This window comes from Fonsecaea multimorphosa (genome assembly GCF_000836435.1).
Source record: "Fonsecaea multimorphosa CBS 102226 unplaced genomic scaffold supercont1.17, whole genome shotgun sequence".
NCBI classification, from domain to species: Eukaryota; Fungi; Ascomycota; class Eurotiomycetes; order Chaetothyriales; family Herpotrichiellaceae; genus Fonsecaea; species Fonsecaea multimorphosa.
The window spans coordinates 463,078-476,221 of NW_015971651.1; the positions used below are offsets into that span (position 1 = coordinate 463,078).

Consider the following 13,144-nt stretch of genomic DNA (forward strand, 5'->3'; position numbering starts at 1 on the left):
GTCAAGCAGGACCGCCTTATCTCATAATAATGCAAGAGTTCCAACCGTAGCAATCAGTAGTTGCAATGTTGAGGGTTCTCGCCAGTCAGTCCGTAATTTGTCACGGCAGGGATATCGGTGAGACTGGTGAACGGTGCTTTGCCATCTTCGCAAGTTGCGTAAACTTTGCTCTCGTTCTTGACTCCTGGGCAGATGCTCCGGCTCTGGCATCCTCTCCGTTTCGCTCACCATTAGGACACCAGCAAGCCACCGCAGGGCCAAGTCAGAAATCCCGGAGCTCACCCATTAACCCTTGACACGAATGACACAATATTGCACTCGATATCAACCAGGTGCTGCCAAACTTTACCAACATGGTGGCCGCCCGTCTCGACAGAGCTGTTCCCTAGGAGAACAGATCGTTTCACCTGGTGTTCTTCAAACGTCCATGCAGGTATTCACTGGAGGAACAGGTACAGTCATCTCCGGTGAGGTAAGATAGACTGCAAGTATCTTTTCCCGGCCTCGGGAACTGTGCACGAAACGCCACCATGGTTTACGAGCCGAAGTTAGCGACCGGCATTCCCTGTGACGCCGCAGCTTGGCCTCGGCGAGAAGCCAACAGAAGGTAACTTTCGCATCTCGTAACAGAGCAACGATGCAATTAGATGTCTTACCAATACGCCAGGGCCAAGGATAGCTATGACAATCGTCTGGTCACCTCGAGAGAGTCCCTTGCCCTTGCAGCGCTGCATGAATAATTGTTGTATTCCCAATATTTGCACAACTTGACTTTCATTTTGGCCATGTTGTCTTGCTATTAGCTTACCGCATGTCGAAGTCACCTAGAGATCACCCCTCTTACGACCAGGATAGTTGTAGAATCGAAAGTCATGATGTGCAGTGGTAGAAGAAGAAAGCGGATAAGAAACCACATCCTCTTTGGGACTGGCTGCCAAGACGCAATCTGATTGGCCCCTGGCTCTCCAGCCGAATTTCCTTTCGCGTTCGACTTTCAATGGTCTCGTGTCGCAGGAGAAAAAAGTCTCTTACACCATCGAATCCGCTGTCCTTCAGCGCTCACTTATCCCCTGGGTTTCATTATCTATCAGCCTTCTCCAGAGCACTGCGGGACTACTACAGAATCTTCAAAGAGCTCTTTTAGCTCTCATGAAGAGGTTGAAGCTCCTGAGATGGAGCGGCACTGTACTCTCACCCCGAACGAGACCGGAACTCCTTCAATGTCAGCCTCGATTTCATCGGCGGTTCCAGGCGACCGCTGCTGCTCCCTCAGATCCCGAAGATGAATCCCTGCATCAGGTCACAGATGGACCGTATCTCTCGGAAGAAGAACTCATGAAGTTGCCTTCGCCTCCAGTCGCCGCAGCTAGGACGTCCGCCAAACTAGCTGCCTTGCATGCCCGACTCGCCTTACCCTCTCGTTTTCCCCTCGAAACTTTGGCACGAACCCTCGTTGACGACTCGGCGGATCGCTTCAGCCGGTTCAACAACAGAGCATTTGCTCTGCTTGGGAATGACCTGCTGGGCTTATACACATCTGAGTACATTATCAGTCAATACCCCAGGTTACCACTCGAGGTACTCTACGCGGCAATGTACGCATATCATGGCCCGGCGACGTTGACACAGATGACGAGAGAATGGGGCGTTGAAGCAGCCGCGGAACCTGGTGGGGAGGTCGACCCGGGGTTATTGCAATTCAAGAGGATGCCGCCGGAACAACCTCTAGCAGATGGGGATACAGGGTCAAGCGGCAGTAATAACGAACCGAGAGCGAAATGGACGCGAAGTTTAAGTGCCAGAACGGTGCACAACGATCAGTTTGGTGAATACCCGGAACGTCCAAGTTCGCCGGAAGATTTGGCCTCGAAAGGCGTCACCCTACAACGAGCCAGTACGAATTTTGTGAGAGCAGTAATGGGCGCAGTATACTTGCACGCTGGAAGAGCAGCCGCAAAGAAATTTTACAGCGACCACTTCATGTCTCGGCAATTGGACATGTCGAGCCTGTTCCAGTTTAAGTACCCAACCAGAGACCTGAGCCGATTATGTGGAAGAGAAGGATTCCAGGCACCCGTGGCAAAGATTCTGAGCGAAACTGGGCGGAAGAGCAGGACACCGGTGTTCGTGGTGGGAATATATTCAGGCAGTGACCTGTTGGGAGAAGGCGCAGGAGCCAGCTTGGACGAAGCCAGAACACGAGCGGCCGTGGCTGCACTCAAGGGTTGGTATCTCTACAGCCCCACCGAGTTTCGATTGCCCAGCGAAATGGAAGAGCCTGGGGCCAAACCGTGGACCCCGATTCTGGTGGATGCCGGCGAAGTGGTCGGCTAATGTCTGCTTGAGCCTTTTGTTCTCGCGGCCTTTTGTCGTCGGGGCTCAATGTACTTTTATGAGAGCTTGAACAAAAATTCTACGGGGACATATGTACGCATGTATGCATTATCGGGCGCCTGGAGGAGCTCTGGTGTACAAGGCAGCCACTGGTGGGTCAAGAGGCCTATGCACAGGTCAAATGTTACCAAATGTTCCTCTCCAACATCTTCTGTTTGCTTTGAGCTGTCGGCGATGGCCTTGCAATATGCTGGTGGCCTTGGTCGTGCTTTTTCAAGGCGCAAGACACAAGCAGCTAGCCAACTTTACTCGTAGACCTGGGTTAGGGCGCCGCCTCGCCGACTGCCTGAGAAGCGGTGAGCACGCTGAAGAAACGTGTAACCGATGTTGATGGGCTGTGGAGGTTTAAATCGATGTTGAGCTAACTGTCTGTGTAGATACATGTTTACCTAGGTATATACACGGCTAGACGGGTCTTTGAGTCTGCTGCGGTGTCTGTTACTTGACCCTGCCACGGCCAATGAAAAGCACTGCAAGCGGATTTGCGGCTTGGCAGGCTTGGCGACCATCTTGATGACGTCGATTACCAGGATGCCCTTCTCCTCACTCCCAACTCGTGTCAATACGACCCAGCACCTGAAATCCGCAAAGGCGAAGCGAAGCGACAATCAAGGGACCAAGACGGCATGGGACGTGGTGCTGGGGCTCCCCAGAAATAGGGCGTCCCGTCTCTTGGAGTCTTTGGAGATCAGCAAGCCACGAGAACGAGGGAACTTTCAGGAGCACAAAGTTCTGTCAGGCATCGCCCGGCTTGCGCCACACCCCCTTTACGGCAGGGCAGCCAGCCCCACGAATCATGTTCAGACTTTGACCTTTACCAGACGGAAGTTTCAGAAGCTGATCATTGAACCTACCTGGGTAGTAAGCCCGGAAGACTCATACGGTTGGGTGACGGTGAGTCTGGAGTTGCTATGCGAGGATCCCCGCTTCCGCCTGCTTTCGCCTGCTTTACCTAGATCCAGTGCCTGGGATGGCGCATGACTGGCGCTTGTGACTTGACGAGTTCGACCGCCCGCCTCTTCCAAACATTCCACGAGCCGCTATTTAGCCTCGCTAGGCAGTCTTCCATGACTGTCGAGAGTCTTTGCCTCTGTTGATGGATCGACACTGCGCAGCATGTGGTACCTATTCTTGTTATAAGGTTGCTTACCAACTCTGGCTTTCTTGAACCTGATTTTCCCACCATCTTCGTCTCTATCTCGAGAACAGCTCACAAAGTCTCCAAGATGGCAGCCGCAGAATACCTTACATCAGGCCACAGGCCTTCGCTGGAACCACAAAACAATGGCTCATATGGGCCTCCACAACCTCAGAGGGTACACTCATCGCAGCCTGGGTTTAATTATCAACCTGGTCAGCCAGGCCAACCAAGCCCACAGTTTGGCGTTCAACCCCCTTCTCCGTACGGCCATCCTCCCAATCTCCCTCCCCCTGCCTATCAACCTCTCAACACCGAACCAAAAGTCCAGTTCGCTCCTCCACCTGTGATGCCTGGACAGCATCGACCCTCCCTTTCAAGCCAGCCGACATACAGCCTCAATCAGCCCAACTTCCAAGCCAACCCCGTGCAGCAACTATCTCCATATCCTCCCGGCCCATACGTGCCTCAAGCCTATCAACAGCAGCCTTACGGACCACCTCACCATCGGCCACACCACAGACACAGTGACCCTTATGGCTCCGGCTATACCTCAGATCCCGAGCCCCACAGAAGAAAGCACAAGGACCGAAGCCGTCGCGTATCGGACCACTCGCGATCTACCAACGCGGACGGCTTCCTCGGCGCCGCTGGCGGCGGATTAATTGGAGACCTGCTTTTCCCTGGACTCGGCACTGTCGGTGGCGCGTTGGCGGGATGGATCGGTGGCAAGGACTACGGAAAGCACAGGAAGTGGAGAGAAGAGAAGAGGGATCGGGAGCAGGAGCGCTGGGAGAGGGAATACGGCAGGAAAGGCAGCCGCAGCCACAGCCGTTCACGGAGTCACAGTAGGGACAGAGACGTGCACGAGCGGAGGCATAGTCATGGTCGCCATGAGGAGGGACGGAGACACAGCCATGAAAGGCGGAAGAGCCATGACTGAGGATGGATGGGGCGTTCATTCACGAGGGTTTGTTCCCAGAGGCGATTTTGAGATGTTTTGTTTTAACGATATCATGTGGATCCTGTTCAGAAATGGGAGCCAAGGTGATGACGCATCACCAACGAGTTTACGACAGAAAACACTCGGCCCGAACGGCTGGTCCATCCGGCAGCCGGGTGTTGAATATGTAATTGAAACCATCAGAATTGACGAGGGTTGTTTGATTCTCTGGGGAATTTTTCGGTCGTGGTCGTGTGATGTGTAGAACAGGCCCTGGGTCGTCTTTTTCAGCGAATCAAAAAGAGGTGCAGCTTAATGAGTGCGATGGATGACGGGCCCATGGCCTGCACTCCAGATCCGCCGTAGGTGGCAAATCTGACGAAGATGGTCGGGGGGAGGGTTACCTGCCAATCGCGCACAGCTTGTCTGCCTATTTTTTGCCGTTGAGAAGGCAACTTTGTTAGAGGTTCGACGAGGCGAGTACCCTGAGGCTCTAGGCGAAGGAAGTCCAGCAGTCTCCTGCCTGTTCCTCGAGAGGAATAGCTAGCTGGCTGGCTGGCTGGCATGTCGTGCCTGTCCTCCTCGAACCACCCCTCCACAGGCTCGAATGCGCCTTACCACTTGGCATTATCAACGAGGTCACAGCCTGACGAGTCTTTAGCGAACCCCCTTTCGTGCCGCGTTGCGCCTTCTGGGGGCCGAGAACGTTCTGCTGCGGCCATTGAAAACCAAATGAATCCGAGGCGGAGGTCCCACAACCTCTTCGTGGTAGTATATGTAGAGCTGCCTGGCGGCGACAACGGTACAGAAGCAATAACCCAAGTACATTATGAGGCACTGCCCCTTCCCGTCCACTTTTTGGGGGTTCTAGCCAACCTTGTAGACCTTACCTGGTCCCTTTGCAGCGCTTGCGTCCGTGGTCGGCGTTCGTTGCGGAACAAACAAAAGTCTCACAAAAGTTTTGCGGATGATGAGGAAGCTTTCCTCGCCCTGCGGTAAAAAGGACCGTGCGGACAGAAAGGCTCGTCTCCACGTGGCACAACTGGGATGAATGATTGCTTTTTTGTGTCTTTGTGTTCGCGACTTTCGTGTTCTATCAGCGCCCATGTATTGCCGGGATCGAAAGCGTTCGCTGTGGCGGTCGTCTCGTTACACAAGGCGATGCGGGTTGATGGGAGCCTGGATGCTAGAGGGTCGGTGGTTGTTGATTTCTCCCAGGAATTGGATTCCACGTGCGCTCTCTCGAGCATCACTGAGTCACATACCGTCGCCCCCTCACCGGCACGGTGTTTGTACAGAAGCCCTTTTTGTCGACGCACCTGGGCAACTCAGGTAGCAGAGGAGGTGTTGCCAAAGATCCTAGACCGACCCACCGTGAAGGCATGGGACGCAAGATTGGAAAGTAGGTACTCGTATAGTGACAAGCAGCTGATTTTTTCGAATCGATAGCTGTGATCTGAAAGTCAGGATCTCACGAACAGAGTCATCAGCCTTCGGGAGAGGATGGAAATGCTTTTGTAATGACCGTCATTTATTCTGTTCGGCGTGGCGGCAATTTTCTGCCAAGACCTTGAAGTCGACACCTGCATTCAACTCGAAGCCCATCTCTCGCCAAAAGATGAATGTCCGTCCACACCAACTGAAGATCATTTTAAGCACTCGGTGAAGTTTTTGGCTTGTCAACGCGTGATGATCCGCCCCAAGGAGTCAAGATGCTGATGCCTCGGAGACAACCACGCCGGGCGAGACAGACGGCCTCGGATGCCGACACTGGCATGCGTAATGGACGCGGACGGCCTATGAAGCGGTTTGATCAGCTCAAGCCTCCGCGCAAAGCTCGGACCCTGCAAGCCAGCATCATCCATAGACAGCTCTCGGCTGAGTACCCTGAGAGGGATGAGAGTGCTGAGGGCGCTGAGGGCGCTGAGGGCGCACCTCCCACGAGAGTATCCGCGCTAGAGTCCCTGCCAGTCGAAATCATCGAGCAGATGTTCTTCTATTGCCTGGAGGTGAACCTTCCGAGAGCGTCGGTGTATCTGGCAAGTGCGCTGTCTCGACCCGCCGTCTACCGTGCGCTCGTTCTGTTGGCCTATTTCCAAGCAGCTCCGCAAAGTCACGTCGAGACGCGCCATTTTCTGCCCGCCACATTCAGGCTCATTGGGGTTGACGACCGGCGACGTCTACAGGAAGACATACTGAGATGTAAATGGTGCACCTTCGAATTTCTTCAATCCTGCATGCCTGCTTTGACCCGGTTGGCCATGGTCAGAGAATGGCACTATGAAAGAGAAGAACTAACATGGGCAAGATCTAAGGGAGTCCGCCAAAAGGTGGTCGATGAGCTTGTTGAATTGCCCGATCCTGATGTTTTTCTGCCACCAATCGACGACACGTCCGCCATGGAAAAGTATTTCAGACCGAGGTCAGCCATGCTGCCAGACAAGCAACAACAAGATGAGGCAATGTCAGCTGATGGTTCGGATAAATATCCCCTTCTGGTTATCGACACCCTGCATCACGCAGGTATTGAAGAGCAGCCTCCGCCAGAAGGCGACGACGTATCCCTCATTCACAGACCCCAGACTGTGCTCGCAGCGGAGATCATTCCAGAAAACATTGTCCTCCGCAAACCATGGACGGATGCGAATATCAAGCTGCTACAGCTGCTGCGCCAAGCCATGCGATTCGGTGGATGCCAGCCCACGCAACCTTCGCCGCAAGCACTCTTTGAAGGCATGGCAAATGCTGTGCGAGAGGGCAATGAACTGGCTCTGCTCGTGCTACTTGAGCTACATGAGACGGTGACAGGAAGGGTCTATCAAGAGCAAGTTCCGCCATTGCGACTGTTCCACCTGGTATGCCAAGAGCCCACACTTCCGGATCGGTTGCAGTGCAGGATGATTGCGTTGCTGCTGCGCAACGCTGGCGCCGCTACGGCGCGTGAACTAGCGGACGACGAAATCCTTACGCGGTGGGCTATACATCTGACAAACTCGCCAGCAGCAGCACAAAATGACTTGTACGTCGCGAAGGAGGTGCTTAGATTCATGGAAACCCAAGGTCGGTCGGATAACCCAACTGGTCGTGCTTTTGGTGCTCGAAGAGTAGGTGGACTTTGGACCTACACACCCTGCTTCGCAGAGGAGATTGGGTACCTCGAGCACCTCCCAGGAGGGCGAACCTTCATGCAGCAGACGTAACATAGCGGACGCTCGTTGTACGGTCGTCCCGAGTTGCTGTGGCACATGTGAGCTCCTACTGGAAACGGTCCTGGGACCTCGATGTCGAGCCTCAGCAAGAAGGGGCTTATACCGACCAGTCATGCCAATCAGCGCCGAAGTCAGGCAGGAGAGGCATCGAGCTATCTAGTAGCCTGCAGCTCTGTGGTCCTGACTGGGACCTCATCAAAGTCTAGCCACCCGCTAGGCACAGGGAAGGGATGCTGATTTCGGTGAATATCGCTGTGTTGCCAGACATGCAATGTTTGTTATATGCCACTGGGCAACTTTCTGCATTGGTCAATCAGACATATCTACGGGACAGCCTGCACTCTGTTTCTCAATATCGCCGTCAGAACGTGGAAAGGATCCTCGGCGCTGATTATTCGCTACTCAGACGGATGTTGAATGCAAAGCCCCCACATGTTCCCATCCCGCCGTCAACAGCTGGACCTCAGAAACCCTTGGACTTTTGGTTTGATACCCCAGACTGTTGGGCTGTTGAAGCCGCTCAGTCTTTCGTCCCCTCCGCCCACATGCCACTTTCGCCAATTGCTATCAACCCCCTGTGACCTTCCAAGGTCCGTTGTCCTCGCAAATTCTCTCCCAGACAATCTTCTCCGAGGCGACCAGGCTCTCACGGTTCCCCAGGCCAGATGCGATCTGCGATCCTCCTCACCAACTTCAACTTCTCGACCATGTCCGCCCTCTTGACGGCATTGCCGCTTGAATGACTAGCAAACCCGCACTGCGGACTGATGCCGCACCTGTTGAGTGCTTCCTTCTCGCTCTCCCCCGTGCCCTTGGACATGAACCCCGCGGCCTCCTTGACCCGCTTGACCATCTCGTCTTCATCCTCCATCTTGGGGAATTTGCTCGTCACCACGCCGAGGATGACGTTCTTGTTCTTGGGCAGGTGCTGGAGCGGTTCAAAGCCGCCGGCCCGCGGAGTGTCGTATTCCAGGTAGTAGGTGTGCATGTTGAGCTTCTGGAAGAGCAGGGTGGCGATGCGGTCGTAGCCGCCCTCGGAGAAGTGGCGCGAGTTGACGAAGTTACCCCGGCAGAGGTGGACTCCGACGTGCATGTCTGAGGGGATTTGAGAGATGCACGCGTTGTACAGGTCGATGTACTTGGCGAGGAGCTCGTCGGTGGAGTAGGTATTTAAAGGGTCCTTTTCCCAGCCTGCGATCATGGCCTCGGAGCAGAAGTCTGTTTACCGGGAAAGAAGGGGGGGGTTTCAGCATGGATCTGGACATACCTGTCTGTGATGGCCGTTGCTACAGAAAGAACTGGGAGGAGCCCACTTACAAGCCAAATTGGGATCATCGAACTGCACGTTCCTCAACCCATGGTCGTACAAGATCCTCAGTTCCTCCTGATATGCTTTGGCAATGTCGGCAAAGTACTCGTCATCGTTCTTGTACACATCGGTGGGATAGGCTTTGCCCTGCTTGTACCTGAGGTGGTACCAATTGGGGGCTGCCAGGGTGAGCTTGAGATTCTTCCACTGGGACTGGGGCACGAGGCTCTTGAGGAAGTCGAACTGGGCGGTGTAGGTGCTGCCCTTGTGCCTGATGCGGCCGGTGCACAGGACGGTCTCGCCGGGCTTGTAGCCCTCCTCGGTGAAGGCGGCGATGTCTGGGATGTACATGCGGAAGAGGTCCGGGTCCGGGTGCTCGATCTCGGTCATACCCTCTAGGCCGGGCCAAAAGCTGTGTTGAAAGTTGGTGCAATCGCCCATATCTCTAGCATGTTGCTTACATACCTGCCCCAGAACATATGCCGTCGGTACTCGCCGTCAGTGAGGGCGTGGAAGCCCAGCTCGCGCTGCAGCGCCACAATGTCCCGGATGTCGGCGTCTTCGACCTCTTGCAGGGCCGTCGCCGACGCTTTTCCGGCCTCCCAGGCGTGCCGCGTGTCGAGCAGCTTCTCGGTACGCAGGAGGGAGCCGAGGTGTTCGGCGCGGAAGGGCGGGTCGCGGTGCAGGGGGCACGACATGATTGTGACTGGTTATGTGTGTCTGGACGCTCACGAGCGGGGGCTGGGTTGTTTTACACTCCGAGCTGTCCGATACAACTCGATTTGGCAGAGAATTCTATCTCAGTTGAAGACAAGGTAATCAAAGCTAATGTGGACAATGAGAAGAGTCGTATGTAGGGAAGAGAGGTTGGGGAGGAAAATAAAACTACTGATGCAACAAACAAACAACCATATATAAACTTAGCCAGTTACTGTAGATGCCATTGACGGCCTTTCTACCCCGCAATCTGGGAAAAAGGATTTTGGTGGTCGTCGTGCTAGTCTCAGTTCAGGCCAATGGTTGGCCTCTAGGGCCTTTGAGGGCCTGGAGGGCCTAGAGGAAAGAACTCTTACGATTACAGGGGGGGGCACTCAGTAGAGGTTAGTGGCTGTTTGAGATACGATGATGGGGGAGACGTTGAATTGAAGGGGAGGGCAAGAGGGGTAAGTCAGTCAAGTCAGTCCAGTGACCCACCGTGAGAATACGCCCTGCGGGGAAAGTATGACGACGACAGTGACAATGACAATTAACAACTTGGATGACTACCTACGGACTACGACGCTGCTCACTGTTGTTCGTGTCTCTCGCTGCTCTGTCAAACACGTCCAATCACTCGCCTCCGGAAAATCCAAGCACTAAGGCGGCAGACACATCAGCAGTGAGGCGAGTCTGTCTAGAAGGCCCCCTCGAGTTCGACGTTCGCCGTGGGGTGAGGATAAGTCAACCACCAGTTGTCACTGCACATAGGACTTGGTCATCATTGATGTGCTCCAGCCAACTGCTTGACAGCGGGCAATGGCATCTTAGATCCATTGAGTGCACTGTCAGGCTGGCTTCATTCGCCCGCACGCATGTTAGGGGAGTCAACGAGTGTGTCTGATATCTGGACTGTTAAGCACGATAATTGATCCCAATGAAGCTTCTTCAACTTCCCAACGAGATCCTGACCCGCATCATCTCCTTCCTCGACACCCCCAGCCCCTTTGATGCCGACATCCTGCAGAAGCCCAAGTCGGCTCTGATCCCCTTCGAGTCCGAGGCCGGCATCGAATTGACCAGCATTAAAGCCTCCGCCTTGAAGAACTTGACTCTGACATGCCAGTTCCTCAGGGCCCTGACCCTCCCAGTTCTGTTCAAGCACGCCGTGCTCCATCCGCTACTGCTGACCGACTTCCTCTCCTTCCTCAAGCGGCATCGCCTGAACCAACATGTCGTCAGCGTTGTCGCGCACGTGCCGGGCCATTACAACCACGTCCATCCCGCCTGGTGGGCACGCTTGCTCAACGAAGTGCCCGCCACCCGCCTCAACATCGTGGCGGCTCCCGAGATTTTCGCCGAGCTGGCCGGCATCTCTTCGTGGACCAGCGACGCCTGGGCCTTTGACATGGCGTTCCAGATCCTCCAGCTCGACCAGACGCCAGAGGCTGCCCGGATGGAGATCGACTACGACAACCTCCCGAATTTCTTAGTGGCGCGACCGTGGCAGAAGATGGTGGTCAACGAAGGGTCCAGCCTGCAGGCATACACGACCTACGAGTTCTTCCTACGGCGGACCCCGTCGCTGATGACGGCGTTGCACTCCAACCACTCGGCAGCCGGGGACGCGCTGTTTGCGAACCTGCAGAGCTTCGACTTCGTGGCCATTTTCCCTTTCTACAACCACGTGGACGAGGTGCTCAAGTGCGTGCGCAAGATGAGACAGCTGCGGCGGCTGTTCGTCAAGTTGTGTCCGGAGCCGAGCAGCACGGTGTTCCACGACGAGATCGAGATGGCGGGCGGCGCGCTGGACGTGCACGACCCGTGGAACGAGTGCGAGACCTCGTGGGTGCTGGTGGCGCACAGCGTGGTCTTTCTGGGCACCGAAGGCCACTTGTGCGAGCTGCAGATGGACGACGTCAGGATCGAAGGCATGCGGCAGACGCTCGAACAGTGCATCAGCTCTGTGCTGCCGGAGCGGCAATGCTGGCGGTATGAAGAGCCGGCATCTGGCATCTGGCGCCGGAGAAATGATCCGGCATCTCTGCAAGGGGGATAGCCAGCCAGCCAGCCAGCCACCAGCAAGTCCCACGCTCTGGCTAGAACTTTCGCTTCCGGTCATATCGGGTTGTACAAAACGGTCTGGTCTTTAAGCAAGGAGTACGTGAATGATGTCAATGGGAAGCCCACTCGAGAAACATTCTCACCAACGAGCGCATGTTTTTTCCGCCCGTCGCATCTCGAATCTGGATCTGGGATCTGAATCGGCAATTTAGCAGGATCTGCGATTTGAGCATCAACGACGACGTTTGTTCTTGACATAGTATCGAATGACAAAGCATGATTATCACGGATTGACGTGCCCTGCCATGGGCGTACCAGGTCAGTATAGTAGTACAATATGGCATGGCAGAGAACTATATGACTATGGATGGCAATGTCCCGACCCGCTCCAGCAAAGCCAAACTCTTTTCTCGCGAAGGTATCGGGTAGGAGGAGGTGGTGTAATAGAAGAACGTCCCCCAGATCTCTCTCCCTCTTCATCCTTTCCGCTCTCTTTCCCATATCGACGAAATTGGGCCCAAAGGCACAGGATGCACGACATTCCTCGTACAAGGATATCGAACAAAAGGAAAAGGTGGACGGGAAGGACGGTAGGGTGACCCTACAGTAGATGCGTGGTGCCGCACGGAACAATCTTCCCACCCCTGGTCCCCGAGGCCCTAGTGACCACTGACCACCTGCACCGACCACCGCTAACTCCCCCAACCCCGAAAAACTCAGAAAGCGAGAGAAGGGACCAAGGCGCGACTGGAGGGGACCTCTGACTTGCTCGGCTCGAGCGGGCTACATGAAATTCCACCGGGTTAGTACCTAGACGAGGTAGTGTACGACTACTCCATTCCCCTCTGTCCAGCCAACAACGACGACTACGACGACGGCTCTTTTCGCAAGATTGTTCCGCTACGATCGGTAGAGCCGTACAGGACGGTGTGATGTCGATGGGTCGAAGTCCCATGTCAAAGACCATGTCTATCGTCGTGATTGTCGATGGTCAAGAACGGTGAAATCTCCGATCAAGATCCAGGAACATTCTTCCGGTGTCAGGGCTTTCTTCGAACAAACAAGCAAAATCGGTTGAGCGGTTGAGCGACCTCTTTTTTTGGATTTCCCATCCTTTTTTTCTGATTTTTCTTCCCCCTTGCGCGTTCCCGGTTCGTGAATGCTCGTCGATTGTTGTCCTACTCGGTAGTTTGTAGTTGGGGGGGTGCTCGGCTCTGATCTGGGATGTCTTTCTATGATGGGCTTGTTTGTTGAGGGGGGGGGTTTTTCTAGTAAGTCTCCATTCCGGTATCCCTGCCCCTCTCTCTCTCGCGCGCGCGCGAATTTCACCGATGTGCCTCGTTAGAAGCTGAGTTATTGCAATATCATACACCTCGTCGTACGCTGATCTC

The 13,144-nt window shown here is 54.7% G+C and overlaps 5 protein-coding genes across 5 annotated transcripts; 4 read left to right on the top strand and 1 right to left on the bottom strand.

The window, feature by feature from the left end:
* Nucleotides 1–1,149: 1,149 nt before the first annotated feature.
* Nucleotides 1,150–2,334, top strand: Z520_08073 (uncharacterized protein; the record flags this gene model as incomplete). The annotated part of the gene is made up of 1 exon (XM_016778570.1): nucleotides 1,150–2,334. One exon carries the CDS (start codon nucleotides 1,150–1,152, stop codon nucleotides 2,332–2,334), a length of 1,185 nt encoding a protein of 394 aa, XP_016630418.1.
* A 1,286-nt stretch (nucleotides 2,335–3,620) lies between these two features.
* Z520_08074 (uncharacterized protein) lies at nucleotides 3,621–4,475 on the top strand (the record flags this gene model as incomplete). Its single annotated transcript, XM_016778571.1, has 1 exon — nucleotides 3,621–4,475. The coding sequence occupies one exon, from the start codon at nucleotides 3,621–3,623 to the stop codon at nucleotides 4,473–4,475; it is 855 nt and encodes a 284-aa protein (XP_016630419.1).
* Nucleotides 4,476–6,187: 1,712 nt separating this feature from the next.
* Z520_08075 (uncharacterized protein) lies at nucleotides 6,188–7,675 on the top strand (the record flags this gene model as incomplete). Its single annotated transcript, XM_016778572.1, has 1 exon — nucleotides 6,188–7,675. One exon carries the CDS (start codon nucleotides 6,188–6,190, stop codon nucleotides 7,673–7,675), a length of 1,488 nt encoding a protein of 495 aa, XP_016630420.1.
* A 655-nt stretch (nucleotides 7,676–8,330) lies between these two features.
* Nucleotides 8,331–9,691, bottom strand: Z520_08076 (uncharacterized protein; the record flags this gene model as incomplete). Its single annotated transcript, XM_016778573.1, has 3 exons — nucleotides 8,331–8,902; nucleotides 9,002–9,405; nucleotides 9,459–9,691. 3 exons carry the CDS (start codon nucleotides 9,689–9,691, stop codon nucleotides 8,331–8,333), a joined length of 1,209 nt encoding a protein of 402 aa, XP_016630421.1.
* Nucleotides 9,692–10,626: 935 nt separating this feature from the next.
* On the top strand, nucleotides 10,627–11,748 carry Z520_08077 (uncharacterized protein; the record flags this gene model as incomplete). The annotated part of the gene is made up of 1 exon (XM_016778574.1): nucleotides 10,627–11,748. The coding sequence occupies one exon, from the start codon at nucleotides 10,627–10,629 to the stop codon at nucleotides 11,746–11,748; it is 1,122 nt and encodes a 373-aa protein (XP_016630422.1).
* Between the last annotated feature and the right edge of the window lie 1,396 nt (nucleotides 11,749–13,144).